The 17789-nt window shown below is 33.5% G+C and overlaps 1 protein-coding gene across 3 annotated transcripts in view; it reads right to left on the reverse strand.

Moving 5' to 3' along the window:
* CSMD3 (CUB and Sushi multiple domains 3) overlaps positions 1–17789 on the reverse strand; it is a 1073312-nt gene that overhangs the window by 65512 nt on the left and 990011 nt on the right. For all 3 annotated transcript variants that reach the window (XM_036263876.1, XM_036263875.1, XM_036263874.1), the window contains 5 exons: positions 16432–16605; positions 9687–9860; positions 6336–6509; positions 5337–5522; positions 1628–1801 (listed from right to left, as the gene is read on the reverse strand). In XM_036263876.1, coding sequence (XP_036119769.1) covers positions 1628–1801; positions 5337–5522; positions 6336–6509; positions 9687–9860; positions 16432–16605 — 882 coding nt within the window. The remainder of the gene's footprint in view (positions 1–1627; positions 1802–5336; positions 5523–6335; positions 6510–9686; positions 9861–16431; positions 16606–17789) is intronic.

Consider the following 17789-nt stretch of genomic DNA (forward strand, 5'->3'; position numbering starts at 1 on the left):
TTACTCTTAGGAATTTACTTAGTTCATTTCTCATTTCTTAAATAATTCTAATCAAAGTTGCCACTGTATTAGTATATATCAAGCAAGAGAGAAAGAGTAAGAGAGAGAGAGAGGTGGTGGGGAGGAATAGGTAAGTATGAAAATGCTCTTTTTCTGTCTAATGTCTTTTCTGATTGCCCTGTGTATTTGGAATCATTCTTTCCACTGCCTTATTTTCATGAGATGTAATATTAACAACCCCACAAACTCTAGGATAAGTATTTCACTTTTTTTTTTTTTAATTTTTTTTTTTTTTTTTTTTTTTACATTTTGTTCAGATGGAGTGGGAGAGAGAGAGAGAGAGAGAAACATTGATGTGAAAGGGAACATCAAGTGGTTGCCAGCCTCACAACCCAACCAGGTCCGGGGACAAACTGCAACCGAGGTACATGCCCTTAGCGGGAACCGAACCCGGGTCTCTCTGGACCGCAGGCCAACTCTCTAACCGCTGAGCCAAACCGGCCAGGGCAAGTATTTCACTTTTAAATATCTTTGTACAATTTCTTTTTTTTCAATTCAGTAGCAGTTTCTGAATACACTGGGGTATATGTCTGTAAAGTTATATGACTTTATGTATAATCAGTTATTGATAGTTTTAAAAGTCTATAGATGCAACTTGAAGTTCCATAAAGTTACTTCATAGACATTAATTACTAAGTTACAAGGAGATTCTGAAATAAGTAAACATGTAACAACTTTAACCCCCTAAATGAGAAACAACGTTGTAAAAACTCCTAATAAGTGTTCACCATGCTCTCCCCAGATAAAAAATAATATAATATAAAGATAATGGACAATGGACAATATCTAAACAAAACAGACAGAAAAATAAGCACCAGTATCTGGTTAATGGGTAATACAAACAGAATCATTAGTATCAAATAGGGAAATGTCACAGATCTAAAATTTAAACATTTTTAAAGAAAAACACATTCATTTAAGTAGCTCAAAAAAGATTTATCAAACACTCACTCTGCAAACAAATTATTAATTAAAAATAGCTTTCATATTCATTTATTTTAAGATATTAATAACAAATCACTGTGGGGCATTAGAAACTCAGAAGTTATGTGTTGCCTATTAATAAAAAAAGAAAGGAAAGAAATATATTTCATAAAACTTGGCTTAGTTTAATTCAAAACATTTAAGCCTTTGTGTTAAAGTATGCTATTAAGCAATTGATAATTTAGAAAGTTTAATAGACACAAAAATCACTGAAATAACATCACTTTTGGGGAAATTTAATTTGGTATCTGCTAAAATAGAATAGCTGTATAAGCTTCAATAGTTCACCATTTTGAAGAACATAAACACTTTATACAAAGTAGCATTCTAAAAGCACTTAATTCTTTATATTAGCCACAACACAGTGCAAAATATGTACCTGTAATTTACCAACTACAAGATTAGTTTTAATTTATGCTCTGAATTTATATTGCCTTAAAAAGTATTCCAATAAATGTATAAATAATGTTACAGCTTCTCTCAGATGTTTACCAAAAAAATGTGTTATTTTATCTTTTTAATGTATATATTTCTAATAATAATGTAATTTCCAACACATATTGTTCAATTTTCCAAGTGGTACCTGAACAATGGGGTTGTGATCCACTCCAATGGCCATTTAATTGGCAAGTTCTTGATGAATGGCCGCGAAGGATACGCTTTCCTGTGCAGGAATAGTGAACAGTGGACCCAAAGGTGTACTTCTCACCAGACAGGACTGCATTAGGAGGAACGCCAGGGTGTCCACAGTCAATCACTACAATACATAATTATTGAATATAAAATATTTTTATATCTCCTATCAAACAACCTGTACCAACTTTCTACAACATAAATCAAAAGTAAATGATCTATTCCAATACACCGACCTCCAGCATCTGTGTGAAACTTAACTTTTTAAAGAATAAAATGGAAATTACAGTTATAGGAGCAATTCTGTTCTCCCACTCACCCTGAGTGTGAGTTTAGCAGGAGTACTGTAAGTCAGCATAAATGACTGAGTGAGTATACGTCTGCATGTGTGGGGGTGGTGAGTGAGTGTTCACGTGCGCATGTGTATGGGTTTGAAGTACATATGTGTCTAAATAAGGAGGTGTAAATTAGGAAGGAGAGTTTATGTGGATTGGCTAAATAAGGGCATAGGATGCCAACAGGATTCAAAATGAGCCCGTACAGTAATTAAAAGGGAAGAACTTTGAGGGTGAAAGACAAGGAGTAAAGATGGATTCTGTACACCAATCTAATATGAAGTTTAGAATCAATTCTATTACTAGTCATTAATAAATAAATTATGCAGTACCAAAAAAAAAAAAAAAAAATACTCAGTGGCTTAACCTAAGCACTGCTGGGCACAGCGGAAGCAGATCTCAATACATTGTAGAAATTTCTTTATAACCTAGAGGTAGTTTGGGAACTTACTATGTGTACCCTTTTAAATATAACTTGAAAAATTATTGGAAAAAAAAAAAGAAAAAGACTCTAGAGCATTAAATTCCACACAAGGGCACATAAATTTAATAAATCCCTTGAGATCTTTGCATGCTGCCAGGGAATGCTACATGAAATAAATAAAGGCAAAAAAGTACATGTGAGCTACGAGACTCTGAAGTTCATATTTACACGTCCTACAAAATATTTTAACTTTAATGTTATAGTCACATAAGGCAAAGTAACTAAATTATTCAAACTATTAGACCAGTCAGTATACAATAAGAAAGTCAAATACATTTTAAGCAATGGATCAACAATTGACTTAGTTGTATAGAATCTGAAATTAAATAGATATTGTGTTAAATTTTATTCATCAGTGCATTAATGAAGTTATAAAATTTTCAAAATATCCAACCCCATAAAGAAAAGGCCTCAAAATAAAACATGATCACACAAAAAATTTATAATTTAAAAATTTTGCATAACCAAACATTACTGATACAATGGTATTTTTGACACAATACTCCTTCAATCTATAAAGTTACTTTTCCTAGCATGTTCAAGATTCATCAACTTCTTGAGAAACGTGGCTGTACTTGAGACCTATCGACTGACTGAATTCCTAGAAATCACGTTCACTTAATTTTGTCCTCACATAATTTGTATTTATTTCTGTTAAACTAATTTCTCACTACACGTAGCAATCATACACCTATCTGCTATAATTTATTTTACTTATATTCTACAAGCCCAACATAACATTTAATAGAATAGACTCACTAAATGTTCACTGACTTGAAATATGATGTATATTAACATTTACTGCATTCATATGTGAATGTGTCTAAATATGATAAATATTTATGATCAATAAGTTTTAAGTAACACCTTTGTCTAAACCTTCAAGTATTCTGAAGCCCTGCTGGCTGTTTACATTAAGAATAATATTGCATAAAGACAGACTCTTTAATAAATGATGCTGGGGAAATTGGACAGCTACATGCAAAAAATGAAACTAGACCACCAACTTACACCATACACAAGAATAAACTCAAAATGGATAAAAGACTTAAATGTGACTTGTGAATCCCTAAAAATCCTAGAAGAAAATGTAGGCAACAAAATTTCAGACATCACATATAGCAGAATTTTCACTAATACAATGCCTAAGGCAAGAGAAACAAAGGAAAAAATGAATGCATGGGACTACATCAAACTAAAAAGCTTCTGCACAGCAAAACAAACAAGCATCAAAATAGAAAGGGAACCCATTATATGGGAAAGCATAATTGCCAATGATACATCAGATAAGGAGTTAATTTCCAAAATATATAAAGTACACTTACAACTTAAAAAAAAGAAGACAAAGAACCCAATTAAAAAATGAGCAGAGGTGCCCTGGCTGGTTTGGCTCAGCAGTTAGAGCGTCAACTCGTGGACCAGAGAGTCCCAGGTTTGATTCACACTAAGGGCACATACCTTGGTTGCAGTTTGTCCCCAGCCCCAGTTGGGGTTGTGTGGGTGGCAACCAGTCAATGTGTCTCTCTCACATCAATGTTTCTCTTTCTCTCTTCCCCCTCTCTCACTTCCATTCTATCTGAAGATAAATGCAAAAATGTCCTTAGGTGAGAATTTAATAAAAAATGGGCAGAGGACCCAAATAGACATCTCTCCAAACAGGACATACAAATGGCCAAGAGATATATAAAAAAAATGCTCAACATCACTAATTATCAGAGAGAGGCAAATTAAAACATTATGAGGTATCACTTCACACCTACCAGAATGGCCGCCATCAACAAATCATCAAACAACAAATGCTGGCGAGGGTGTGGAGAAAAGGGGACTCTAGTACACTGCTGTTGGGAATGTAGACTGGTGCAGTCACTACGGAAAACAGTATGATGTTTCCTCAAAAAATTACAGATTAAAGTGTCATTTGATGCAATGATCATATATCCTAAAGAAGCCCGAAACATCAATCAGAAAGAATATATGCACCCCTATGTTCATAGCAGTGCTATTTACAATCGATAAGATCTGGAAACAGCCCAAGTGTCCATCAATAGGTGAGTGTATAAAAAGCTGTGGTACATGTACACAATGGTATACTATGCAGCTGTAAGAAAGAAAGATCTCATATCCTTTGAAATGACATCTAGGGACCTGGAGAGTATTATGCTAAGTGAAATAAGCCAGTCAGAGAAAGACAAGTATCACATGATCTCACTTATTTGTGGAGTATAATGGACAAAATAAGGTGATGAAAAAAATAGACTCAGAGACACAGAAGTAAGGTTCAGACTGACAAACTTTAGAGGAGGAGATGGGGAGGGGGGGATAAACCAAAGAACTTATTCATATAAGCATAACCAATGGACATAGACAACAATGCTGGGGCGGGGGGTGGGAAGAGGGAGTCAATGGGGGGAAAAGGACAAACATCTGTAAGAAAAATTAATTAATTTAAAGAAAAGACTAATATTGCCTTAAATGAAATTTGAAACAGTAGTACAAGAGACCATCAAACTATAGTTGCTCTTATGGGATGGTAACATCATGGAATATGAAAGATGTGTGCTTTCTATATTCTATCTGCTCTATCAAAGTTCAAAGTCAAAGAATGATATAGAGATATTCAGCACATTAATATTAATAATAATGACATCTGGACATTGAATTGGCGGAATATAGGAAAGTGTAGTTTCAAAATAATGAAGCAATAAAATCAAAGAGTTAATCAAAATAATAATTAAAAACAAAATCCTTCTGATATATAGCTCTAGATATTTTATAAAACAATAAATGTCCATTTTGCTTATATGGCAACTTTGAAGGAAGAATTCACAGTATCTACTTACTGATACATTCAGGTAAAGGTTTGTCCCACTGTCCATTTGGTTGACATATCAAAACTGAAGATCCAAATAAAAAATATCCAGGGTTGCAGTCATAGAAGACAACAGTACCATAGGTGAAATTTCCATGTTCTATTTTACTTTCTCTTTTGGAATTGGCTGGAATTCCAGGATCAGAACAGTTCACCACTAAACAAATGACAAATTTTAAAAGGTATGTTTGAAATAACATATATATATATATATATATATATACCTACATAAATTTCTATAAGAAATTTAGTCTTAAAGGTAAATTTAATCAAGCAAATGAAAGATTCCAGAAATAAAATTAATACATTATCTAAGATGATGGGTGGTTAAAAACAGAAAAAAAAGAAAACATTTTTCCAAATTTTTTAAACAGTAGCAACTACGTAAGCACTATGCTGAGTACAGATATTTTAAATAATACCTTTTAAACTATTGTTAAACTATGAAAATGTAAAGATTCTGAACTTGGTTGTATTTTATCAGACAATATGAAGTATACTATACTTCTTTGCAAAATGGAAAAACACCAAAAAAATTCTCTTTTATCTGTTTCTACGCAGAAAACAATAAATAAACCCTCAATGAAAGTATCATGGCAATTCAGGCCTTAAACATATTTTTCCAAAAATATGAAAACAATAAAATAAATGCCTAAGGTAAGTTCCATTAATTATGGAGCAAATCAGAGGTAAAACAATCTTAATGACTTATATGTAGTCACAGAATAAGCACAAGATAATCAATCAAGTTAAGCCGTTGAAATAAAGCCGGCCAGTTGTAACTTCTAAAAAATAAGTTAAAAAGTAAGAAAAAGAAAAGCATTGCTAATGAGACAAGGTCAACTTTAAATATTTTGCTTTATTCGCTGAAAACTTGCCACTGTTCTGCCCCAGCTGTTTCAAAGGGTCTCGTCTGTGTCCACACAGCACATTAGTACCGTGCTCCAGCTGGACCAGGTGAGTCTTTTACCTTTGCACACGGGCGGAGGGTGGCTCCACTGCCTGTTGGCCTGGCACTGGGCCTTGGTGGGCCCCTGCATGAGATACCCAATGTTGCAAGAGAATGTTACCACATCATTAAAATTGAATCCGTTTCCACTTGTTCTTCCGTAAATTGGACTACCAGGGTGACCACAGCTGACAGCTAATAGCAACAAGTGGGGGCGGGGGAGGGCACAGAACAATAGTTGGTTATCAGAAGTCACATGACAGTTACCCTTAATCATGTCAAACAACATAGAAAGAAGAACGCTTTTGTGTGAAAATATATCTCAAGTGCTTTTACTAACGGAGAGGGGCAAGTTAGAAAGCCAAAACAGTCTACTGGACTAGCAATATTATACTAATAAGAAAACAATTATTTACCATTGTGATCATCTTATGTAAGTGGTGCACAGATATTTACAGTTTTGTGGTACCTTTTTAGTCCCTCTCTATTTTTTTAGGGAAGAATACTGATATTTTAAAATCTGGGAACGGCTCAAGTTCATGTCATTAGTTACTACAAAAGGAATGAAACTGAACCAACTTCCCTTTGCCAGTCAAGAACTGAAGACACTTGAATGCAGTTTTTTTTTTTGTATTTAACTTTGAAATTGTTTATTTTTAATATTTATAGAATAAATTTTTATAAATAATTGATAAGCAAAGGTGTGTTTGAAGAATAATTTAATGTGACTATAAAATGTGGACCACTCCCGGCCGGTGTGGCTCAGTTCGCATTCCCGGTCAGGGCACGTGCCCAGGTTGTGGACCCCATCCCCAGCGGGGGGCATGCAGGAGGCAGCCAATCCATCGATGTTTCTATGTCTCTTCGATGTGTCTATCTCTCTCTCCCTCTCCTTTCCTTTCTCTCTAAAATCAATAAAGAAAAAAATATTTTAAAAAATGTGGACCATAAAAATGAATTCTTACTGGTTTATTTTCTTCACAATAGATATTTGCTAATTTAGCACAATTTTGTGTGTAAATAATGATATCAAATAGATGAATTATTTAAATCCTTTTAGCGTGATAGTTCCATTCCCGATTTTAGGTAGTGCCAGCTTTCCCGAACACTTTGACTTTCCATGGACTGTTTCACTGCAGCGCCTCCCTCTGTTAACCAGAGCAACCGCAGCAACAGTCCTTCACACTGGGCACGGTGAAAAACCAACATCACTTTTGGTACTTTTGAAATGACCCAAGAGCAGTTATTCTTCAGCTGTATTGTTAATGTCAACCTACAAACTTGGAAATTTAACTGCATCTTATTCTTGTTAAAATTATTAATAAAAAAGCCAGTTTTACACCAAGGGCTCATTTTCATTTATAGTCTCAATTATTCAACAAGAAAAACAGTGGTATCCATTGCTATGCTTGAATATAAATGATAGGAGAAAAAAAAAATGTAAGAAAGACCCAAGTATAATTTTGCTGTCTCCAAGTCATCAGATATTCAGTGTGTGTGCACACACATATCTTACAAAAGTAATTTTAATTGTTAAATATCTGCTGTATGATACTATTAAATTTCAACATGCAAAAATATGTTCTATGAAACTCTGTTGATGAATGAATTTCTGTTGATTGAAAAAATTGACAATGATGAAATCTTTGCATATAAATATAATTAATTACAGAATCAATTAAATATTTTCTGTGATTCTACACGAAAAGTCCTATGTATTATTTATCTGAAGCCTCCAAAATCTCTATTGTATGATCCTACCATGTTTCAATTACAACATATTTGCAATGTTTATTCTCATTTTTTAACATCAGTTTGATGTAAATGTCAGTAACTAGGAATGGAAATAATTAGGAGAAAAAATATAAACACATTGATAATTGACTTTCAGGTTCAAAAAAAGGATAGATTATGATATGAAAGACTATGTACTGCTGGGGATTCAGTGGGGTAAGAAAAAGTAATAGAATTATCAATATTCAACTATATTCTGATTTTAGTAGTATAACAGTCATAATATAAATGCACAATGGGCAAACCTATATCATACATATAGCAACCACAAAGCACAGCAGTATATTTTTAAAAATAATAATAAAAATGTAGTATTTTAAAATCCATTTTATTTATTTATTTATTTATTTATTTATTTATTTATTTATTTTTTTATCCTCACCCGAGGACATTTTTCCATTTTTTGTTCAGGTAGAGTGGGAGGGAGAGAGAGGAACAGAGAGAGAGAGAGAAACATCGATGTGAAAGGAACACATCGAGTGGCTGCCACCCGCACGACTGACCAGAGCCGGAGACAAACTGCAACAGAGGTACATGCCCTTAGCGGGTCTCTCAGGACTGCAGGCCGACGCTCTAACCGCTGAGCCAAACTGGCCAGGGCTAAAATCCATTTTATTCTTTATGTGTGAATTCATAAGTAAATTAACTGAAAAGATCAGGCAGGTATTTGTTGAACTAGTGAGTTATTGTATTAAAACAATTTTATAATTACATATGATTATACAATTTTCTGTGACTTTAAAAGCAGCAGAAAGAATGCTTGAGAACACACTTTTAACTAAATTTTAAAATTCGTTATGAAAAAATATTACAATTACATTAGCTGTGTATATGTAACCTTGATGTATTTAAGAATACTGTAGAATTGGAAACACAAAGGGGGCACAATGGTAAACACTGTCAACCATTCGCTTTATATATAAAGGAATCAGGGCCTAGAGAGACGACATTACCCATGTTAGCTCCTGTAATTAGCAGGAAATGAGAACAGTGTTTTCCATGTCATGTCACATGACTCCCACCCACACTCATTATACTCCACGAGGACTTGATTTTGCTCTGCCAGCTATAGCATCATAATTATTAGTAAAAAAATGTATCCAAAATATTTTCTGCTATAAAAACTTTCACAATATTACATCACAATATTGATGCTACTACTGTACTGCACAGTGGTCTCAAGAAATCAAAATCTTTACAATTAAAATGTGTTAAGAATGAGCCTTGATAAAAATATGCATTTATAAATATTATATATTTATAATAAATACTAGAATAGCTGAATTTAATTTCTTGTCTGTAATAAAACATAAACAATAGATATTTTCTTATTTTTTTTCCACTTTCATAGTAGATGGTTTCATATACCTCTAAACACACCCCACTTTAAATATTAGGGCACAGCAGTATAAAAAATAATTATGAGAGTTTAGTTTATCTTTGTTTTTAATTTATATATATAATGTATATATATTTATATGTATGTGTGTATAATCTTATAAATCTTACCTAAGAAAAAAATTACTGCTAGTTGCATGAGAACAGAGATCTCTAATTACTTCTGCCATGCTTACTTACGCACACAGGATGGGAGTTGACCAGACCAATTATGATCCTGTTGACATATTCTCACTGAAGAACCAATCAATCGAAAACCAGGATTACACTGATAAACAACTGTGTCTCTGTATCCATAGTTTTCTCCAATGACTTGACCATTCACAATGAGTTCTGGAATTCCACAGTGACCCGCTGAAATGGGTCAGAAAGTAATATTTTTAATACTGTGACCTATGTTTAATTTGTATGTCAATATACATAGGTAACATTCCTAAACTTTTAAAGTTTATTTAGAAGCATGCCACAAGTAATAAAAACATGATTATATGACATAAGATAATCAGTCAAATGCCAAGTATTAGGTAATTAAACACACACATACACACTTCTAGTAACACTTGGGTCTAATATAAATTAGAATTTGAATCTGTATAAAAATTAAAATGTAACATCAAAATTTGAGAAATATATGTAGAGCAGTGCTTTCTGGGGAAATTTATAGCATTAAGTGCTTTTACTAGAAAGAAAGATATATAATCATTGACCTGAAATTCCACTTTAACAAGAGGAAAATGAGGAGCAAAATAAAAAGAGAAGCCAAAGGAGGTAGATGGAAGACTATATTAAAGACAGTTTAAAAAAATCAAGAAGATAAAAAAACAGAGAAACTATACAGAACAGTATCTAAACTAAAAATTCTTTACAAACAGCAACAGAATTGTGAAAATCTATGCTAACCCTATCAACAAAAAATAAGAGAGAACAAAATTACCAATAACAGGAATGAATGAAGTGATGTTACTACAGGCATACAGAAAATAAAATTATAAGGAAATACAAAGAATAACTTTATGTTCATACATTTAACAGTTCAGAAAATAACAAATTATTTGAAAATACATCATACCAAAATGAACTCAAAATAAAATAGAAAATTTGAATGGTCATTTATCTATCAAAAGTATTGTATTCTTAAAACTCTTTCCACAAAAAACACTCTGGTTCAGATATTCTTACTGGTAAATTAAATGAAACATTTAAATTAAAAAACAAACAAACAAAAATTTTACTTGTACTCTAAAAACACTTAAAAGAGAAAAAAATCACTTTCTAACTTGTTCTATGAGGTAATCATATCCATAATAATAATCCTGGAAAAGACATATGAATAAAACAATGTCTTTTTTATAAAAGTAAAACTCTTTAATGAATGTTTAGAAAATCAATCTAAAACATATATAAATTTAAAATGCATCATATCTGAAGTTTACCCAGGAATGAACAATTGGTTTAAGATGCAAATTCAACCACTATAATTTACCATATTGAATTCTTTTCATAGATGAATAAAAATATTTGACAAAACTCAATACACATACATGAAAAGTAATAATAAATTAGGAATATATTTGATACAGTTATAATAACCTGGTTATTATTAACAGAAAAGAGTAAAGAGGAGCCTAGATAATATAGGCATGCCATTTATACATACAGCTTTACTAGGAAGCTGCAGTTCAAGTCTACTACCCGTAGGTCAATAGGGGGAAAAGAGTGGACAAAGGCAGTTTAGATGCACACCCAATAAAGTCTGGGTGACATGGGAAGTGCTTACCTGTCAGTCACATCTAGTAACAAATCAGTAGCCAGAATAGGTGACCACTACAAGGGTGCAAAATCTGAGATACATAATCTGCTGAACAAAGAAAGCTTGCTCTCTCTATATTTCTCTTTCTCTCTCTCTCTCTCTCTCTCTCTCTCTCTCTCTCTCTCTCTCTCTCTCTCTCCGTTGGCTGGTGTCTGACTCCTGGTTTATAGGGTTCTCACACCCTACATTTACCCATGTAGCCCACAGCCATGTGGACTCTGCACAGTGGACTGTGACTAGCCTGATGCTATATCTACACTGGACCCAACTCCCCCATGGAATGGAAACTCTGGACACTGGTCCTGCATCTAACCCTGCTGAACCCCCAGCTACCCATTTTCAGGATTGCACTAAAGCAACTGACTTTACAACCCAATGAATGTAACTCCACACAAATAAAGTCTTTTACCACATCTCATTCTCCTGTGGGGGCCTCTGGAAAAGCTCATTCCAGCTATACCCCAAGAGCCCCACACTCTCACGAGTGATGGGGAAATTTGGCCAACTCATTTCTCATGCAACATAAGAAAAACTGTCCAACCTTGATAAAACATCTGTAATACTGTGACTTATAATAAGAAATACGTATTTGTTATTGGTTACCTCTTCTTGCACAGAGCTCCTAAAACCCTTGGAATTACCTAAGTGATAAGAGCTACAAAGGTATATTTTGTTACGTTAATTGGGTGACTTTTGGGCCACACCTGGGGTGGGGGCTTGTTGCCAGTCAAGTCCACTGTGTGACTGGAGAGTTTAACATTTCAGTCCCATTCCCTTGACCTCCATGGAGGGGAAAGAGGCTAGATGTTGAATTAATCACCAATGGCCAATGATTTAATCAATCATGTATTTGTAATGAAGCCTCCATAAACACCCAAAAAGACAAGTTTCGGAGAGCTTCCTTCCCAGGTTGGTGAGCAGTGGGGATTCAGGCAGAGTGGTGAGCTTAGAAAGCAAGGAAGCTCCAAGCCCTTCCCACATGTATCTTGCCCTATGCATCTCTTCCATCTGACTGTTCCTGAGTTACATTTTATAACAAACTGGTGAGCTAATAAGTAAAATGTATCTCTCAGTTCTGTGAGCCTCCCTAGCAAATCCATCACACCCAAGGACAAAGTTGTTGGAACCTCCAATCTATAGCTCATCTTTCACAATCATTGGTAACAACCTGGGCTTGGGACCGCATCTAAAGTGGGAGTGTGGGACAAACTTGTAGGACTGAACCCTTATCTTATAGAATCTGATGCTATCTCCATGTAGATAGTGTCAGAATTGAGTTGACTTGTAGGACACCCAGCTCTAGAGCAATGCTTTTTGTTGGAAACTGAGGTTCAGAATACCAAAAGATATCTAAAAAATACCTCCAGCTAACATCATTTTTATAGATGAAATGTTGAATTCTTTACTCACGATACAGGGAAAAAGACAAGAATGTTCACTTTTACCAGTCCTGTTTAACATTATTTGGTTGGCCCTGTTGTAATACATTAATACAAAAAAAGGAAAGAAAGAAAAAAGAAGCATACATCTAGAAAAAAAGTAAAACTTTTCTCTGCTCAGATGATGTATATGTAGAAAATCCTATTTTAAGAAAATCCTAAAACTAATAAGTAAAATATTAAGGTTGTCGGATATTAAATACTTTAAATAATTATGTTTTTATATACTAGCAGCAAACAACTGGAAAACGTAATTAAAAATGAACAATTTCACTTATAATGTAAACTTACTAAACATTCTGAGAAATAAATTTAGCAACAGACATTCATGATCTCTATGCCAAAAATATAAAATATTGCTAATACAAAATAAAATTAAAGAAAAACTAAAGAAATAAATATACTAAACATACTATGTTCATGAATTGAAAATGTCAACATTGTGAGACAGCAATTCTCCAAAACAATCTATAGATTCAATGCAATCCTTATCATAACCTACAAGGCATTGTAAAAAATAAAAATTAATAAATTAATTCTAAAAGTTTTATGAAACTACAGAGGCCCTTAAGTATCAAAGTTGTCTTGAAAATTAAATTTGTAGGAATGACATACAAAATTTCATGACATAAAATATATTTTAGAAATAGTGCCAAATATCCTTCTGGAAAACAAAACAAAACAAACAAACAAACAAACAAACAAAAAAACACCTAAACCTTACTTTGGAATACCTACAAAAATCATCTAAAAGTAAATCACAGATATAAAAGTAAGACCCAAACTATAAAATTTCTAGAAGAAAACATGAAAAACATATGTGTGACTTATGGCTGAGCAAAGATTTTCTAAACAAGATACAGAAAGCAATAATCAGAAAGAAAAAAAAATGATAAGATGAACTTTATCAAAATTTAAAACTTCTGCACAGTAAATTCATCATGAAATGAATACACACAAGTCCCAGGCAGGAGAAAATGTTCAGAAAACACATAATGATGAAGACCTTGCCACCAGAATATACAGAGAACTCCTGCAGTTCATGATAACAGGAAATTCAATATAAAAGCTACTTTACTACCTCACAAAGGAAAATTTACAAATGGTCACTAAACCCAAAAAACTGCTGCATCAGTAATATCAACATAATGCAAATTAAAAATTTTAAAGATACTTTTATGCACCCAACAAAATGGGGGGGGAAGGATTAAAAATGGACTACACCACATGCTGGAGAACTTGTGAGACCACCAGAACTCTACCAGGAATTTTACTACAGAATATCCAAGAAAAATAAATGCATATGTCCACAAGAGTTTTATATGAATAGTCATAGCAGCTTTATTAATTATAGCCCCTAACTGGGCAGAGCCCAGGGGTCCATCAACAGGGGAATGGCTAAGTGTGGTATATCCATACAATGGAATTCTACTCGGTGATGAAAAATGACTGATCTACACACATCAGCATAGATGAAGGAAGCCATGGACTCAGACAATAGTGCCGAGAAGGCCCGGGGAGGGGGCTGGAGCGGGGTGGAAGAGGTCATTGGGGGCAAAGGGGGGGGGGCATCTGTACTACTTTCAACAATAAAGATACATTTTTTAAAAAAGAGTACGTAATTTAGGAATCCATTCAAATGAATTTCTAGAACAGATAGAACTAACATATATGAAAAAAGAAACAAAACAGCTATTGTGTCAGGGCTGGGGAGAAGGAGAGCTGCCGACTGGCTGGGAGGGCTGGGAGGAACCTCCTGGAGGCCATGGTGATGCTCTGTAACTACACTGGGGTTTGGGTTACACAGGTGTACACATTGGTCAAAACTCATCTAAAGTGCATTTATGAGACATGCATTTCACTGTATATAGAATTTGTCACAGTAAAAAAAAAAAAAAGTGAAGGAAATATTGAACTCCAGCTAATGATATGCACGTTGAAATGTTCAGTCATGAAGTGTACCAAATTCTGCAACTTACTTCAAAATACAACAACCACCAACAACCCATGGATTGACAGAGGCTTGAAAGGATGATACATAGGTAATAAGCAACTACAATAAAATGCTAATTGTAGAATCTAGGGGGTGGGCATATGGGCATTCAAAGTTAAGTCTTTCATCTGAAAAAATGCATAATAAAATGTTAGGGAACTGGAAATAAATGCATACATTTAGAGAAACAATTATAAGCATATTCAGTGGCCATTCCAAGCCGAAAGTGTCTGGGGCTAGAAGGCCACGTTGTTCTCAAACATGAGAAGAATGACCGGACTACATGAATCCCTAAAGGCACTGTAAGCTTAAGATGCTAGGATTTGCTTGTTTGGCAACTGCACTTTCCTCCTATCCACATCCTTTTAAATTTATGTCTGATGTCAACACTATGTCCTCTGCAATGGATGATGATGTCGTCTTCATAGACTGAGAGGCAATGTTTTCTCGTACATATTCCTTTTGTGTCCTGTCTCTTCAGATAACAGAACTGTAGTCAGAAAGCATTTTTATTTTATTATTTAACCCTACTGATAGAGGTTTAATTTATTTTGTATTTTCTTTATACACAGTAGTCTTATAGTACATTTAAATGTATGTGCGCTTATAAAGAAACCACTGTTGCTATGTTTCCAAATATACCTATTAACAAATATGCCTGAGAGGGTAAAAAAAAAGGAATTTTATCAAAACTAACCAAACCTTTTTAGTTTTAAATTGTCCTTGTATTATCGTGAATATTTTCAAGCTTATTAGCAAAACAACATACATGTAAATTGCTAAAATACAGACTTTTCTGTCATGCATATTTTTAAATAGTAAAATTTTACAGAGAAAATATTGTACAAATTTGGCAATACCCTGTTCACAATAATCAACAATTTTAAGTTAATAAACAAAAAGATTATGCCTATTCCCAACAGACAAGTGAATAATTAGAACAATTTTTATTATACCTAACTCAATACTGGCTGTCATACCTTGATATCATTATAGAGAAAAATGACACATAAATCATATCATTCTTTTAATATTAAAAACATTAACATATTTAAACAAAGAGATATGGCATCAATCATAATTTTTAAATAATAAAAGAGGAGTTGTAAGAAGAAATAGCTAGTTTAGTTTCTTTTATTACACAGTTGGTTATTTTTATAATAAATTCAAAGAACCCTAAGGGAAAAAAATCCTATTGGCCCTAAAATCAGGTTTGAAAAGTAAATTTTTTAAGTTTTAATAGAACATAATATTACACATGTTGAAATTGTGAAATAAAAGGGAAGAAGAAGACTTAAATGTGGAAATTATTTTTCTTCTTCGGTCATTACCTTAAACGAATAGGTAAAAGGAAAACTGCCTACGGTTTACAAGGAATTAAATGATACAGCAATTAATCCAGCTGAGTATGCAGACACATAATTGTAAGCAATTAGTTTTCCCCTTTTTATTTTCACCATGCCTGGATGACAACGTGTCTCACCTTAATGACATAAGAGTCTCATTTGCCATACTAGTTGACTAACTTGCAGAGTTATCTATTTAATAGCTTTTCCACCAGGAGACATTTTTAAATTTAAATATTTTCTGGGGTTTTTTTTAGAGTCCTTACTGAGTGAATAAGAGTTGTTTCTCTTCCAGAGGAAGAAAAGAGGTTTAAATAAATGATTTAAAAATCTGTACCTAGGCATCTGGTTTCAGATCCACTCCAAAGACCCGAAGAAAGGCATTCCCGAACGGCAGAGCCCACCAGGATGAATCCCCAGTCACAGGTAAAGATGGCTGTGGACCCGTAGGAAGTCTGAGTTCCAATCTTGTTTCCATTGGGAGGTGTAGGTAGTTCTCCACAGGAAATAACTTCAAAACAATAAAACATTTTAAAGTCTTAAATCTATAATCAGTACACCATAATTTTAGCATTTTGAATTCCCTATGATTAGACATACTTACATTGAAACTGACATCTGTGAACCGTGTTTGAATGAGTGTGAAAATGTAGAAAAAACAGATGACATAATTTAAAATTTATCCCCTCTAAGTGACCATAAAATCTTTTAAATTAGAGTGACATGTGATGAAGCTAGTTTATTTGCAACTTTTGCTTAGCTAACCTGGTCACTCAGCAGGTTGTAGAAGAAAAACAAAAACAAAAAACACAAGATTAAAGGGAAGATAATTTATTAGCCCAAAATCTTTCTCTAATTTACCAAGTAACATTGGGCAATCCCTTTGACTTACCTGAGCCAAACTGGTTTCTTCGTCATCTAAATAATGCCAAGACAGTAACTATAATTAATTTTTGTTGAGTACCTCATAGTTTATACAAAATGCTTTACATGTGAAATATTTGGTTCTCATAAGAACCATTAGATATAATTATATTTCACAATTTGCTTGTAGGTTTTAAAAATTAAAAAAAGAGATTAACTGACTTGCTAGGTCATTCAGAACCCAGCTCTTAAAACTCCTTCATATTTAAAGGCTACAAATAAAGTCTCTTCCTAGGGGAAAAAAAAAAAAAAATGCATTGTGTTTATTGAATCCTTATTTTGTACCGGAAACTATTACTAGTGCTTTCACTTACGTAATTCTCAAAGGAATTCTGAGGTAGATGCAATATCTGAATTGCATACACTAGGATAAGGGCACATAGAAGTTAAGTAATAAGGTTACACAGCCTGTAAATAGCTAAGACAGAACGTACACCTGGAGTCTAATCCCAAAGCGAGTACTAAACCATCAGCCCATAATGCTTTATTCTGGCTCCAGCTCTGGTCTAGGCTTTAGATGGCCATCCGATGGACAAATAGAAAATCTGAAAAGTTTAAATAGCTGCATATAGAACTTAAAATGTACAGATTGTTTTGAACTAATTCCCAAATAATCATATAGGTTGCTATACTATTTATTAATATTAATAATACTATTATATATTATTTTAATTTAAAAATTACTGTTATTTCCATTTTCTCAATAAGTTGCAATTGTTACATTCCTTGCCACTCCCTGTTCTTAGTTGTGAGCAGGAACCTGATCTTATT

This window comes from Molossus molossus, unplaced genomic scaffold (assembly GCF_014108415.1).
Source record: "Molossus molossus isolate mMolMol1 unplaced genomic scaffold, mMolMol1.p scaffold_m16_p_16, whole genome shotgun sequence".
In the NCBI taxonomy this organism is placed as follows: domain Eukaryota; kingdom Metazoa; phylum Chordata; class Mammalia; order Chiroptera; family Molossidae; genus Molossus; species Molossus molossus.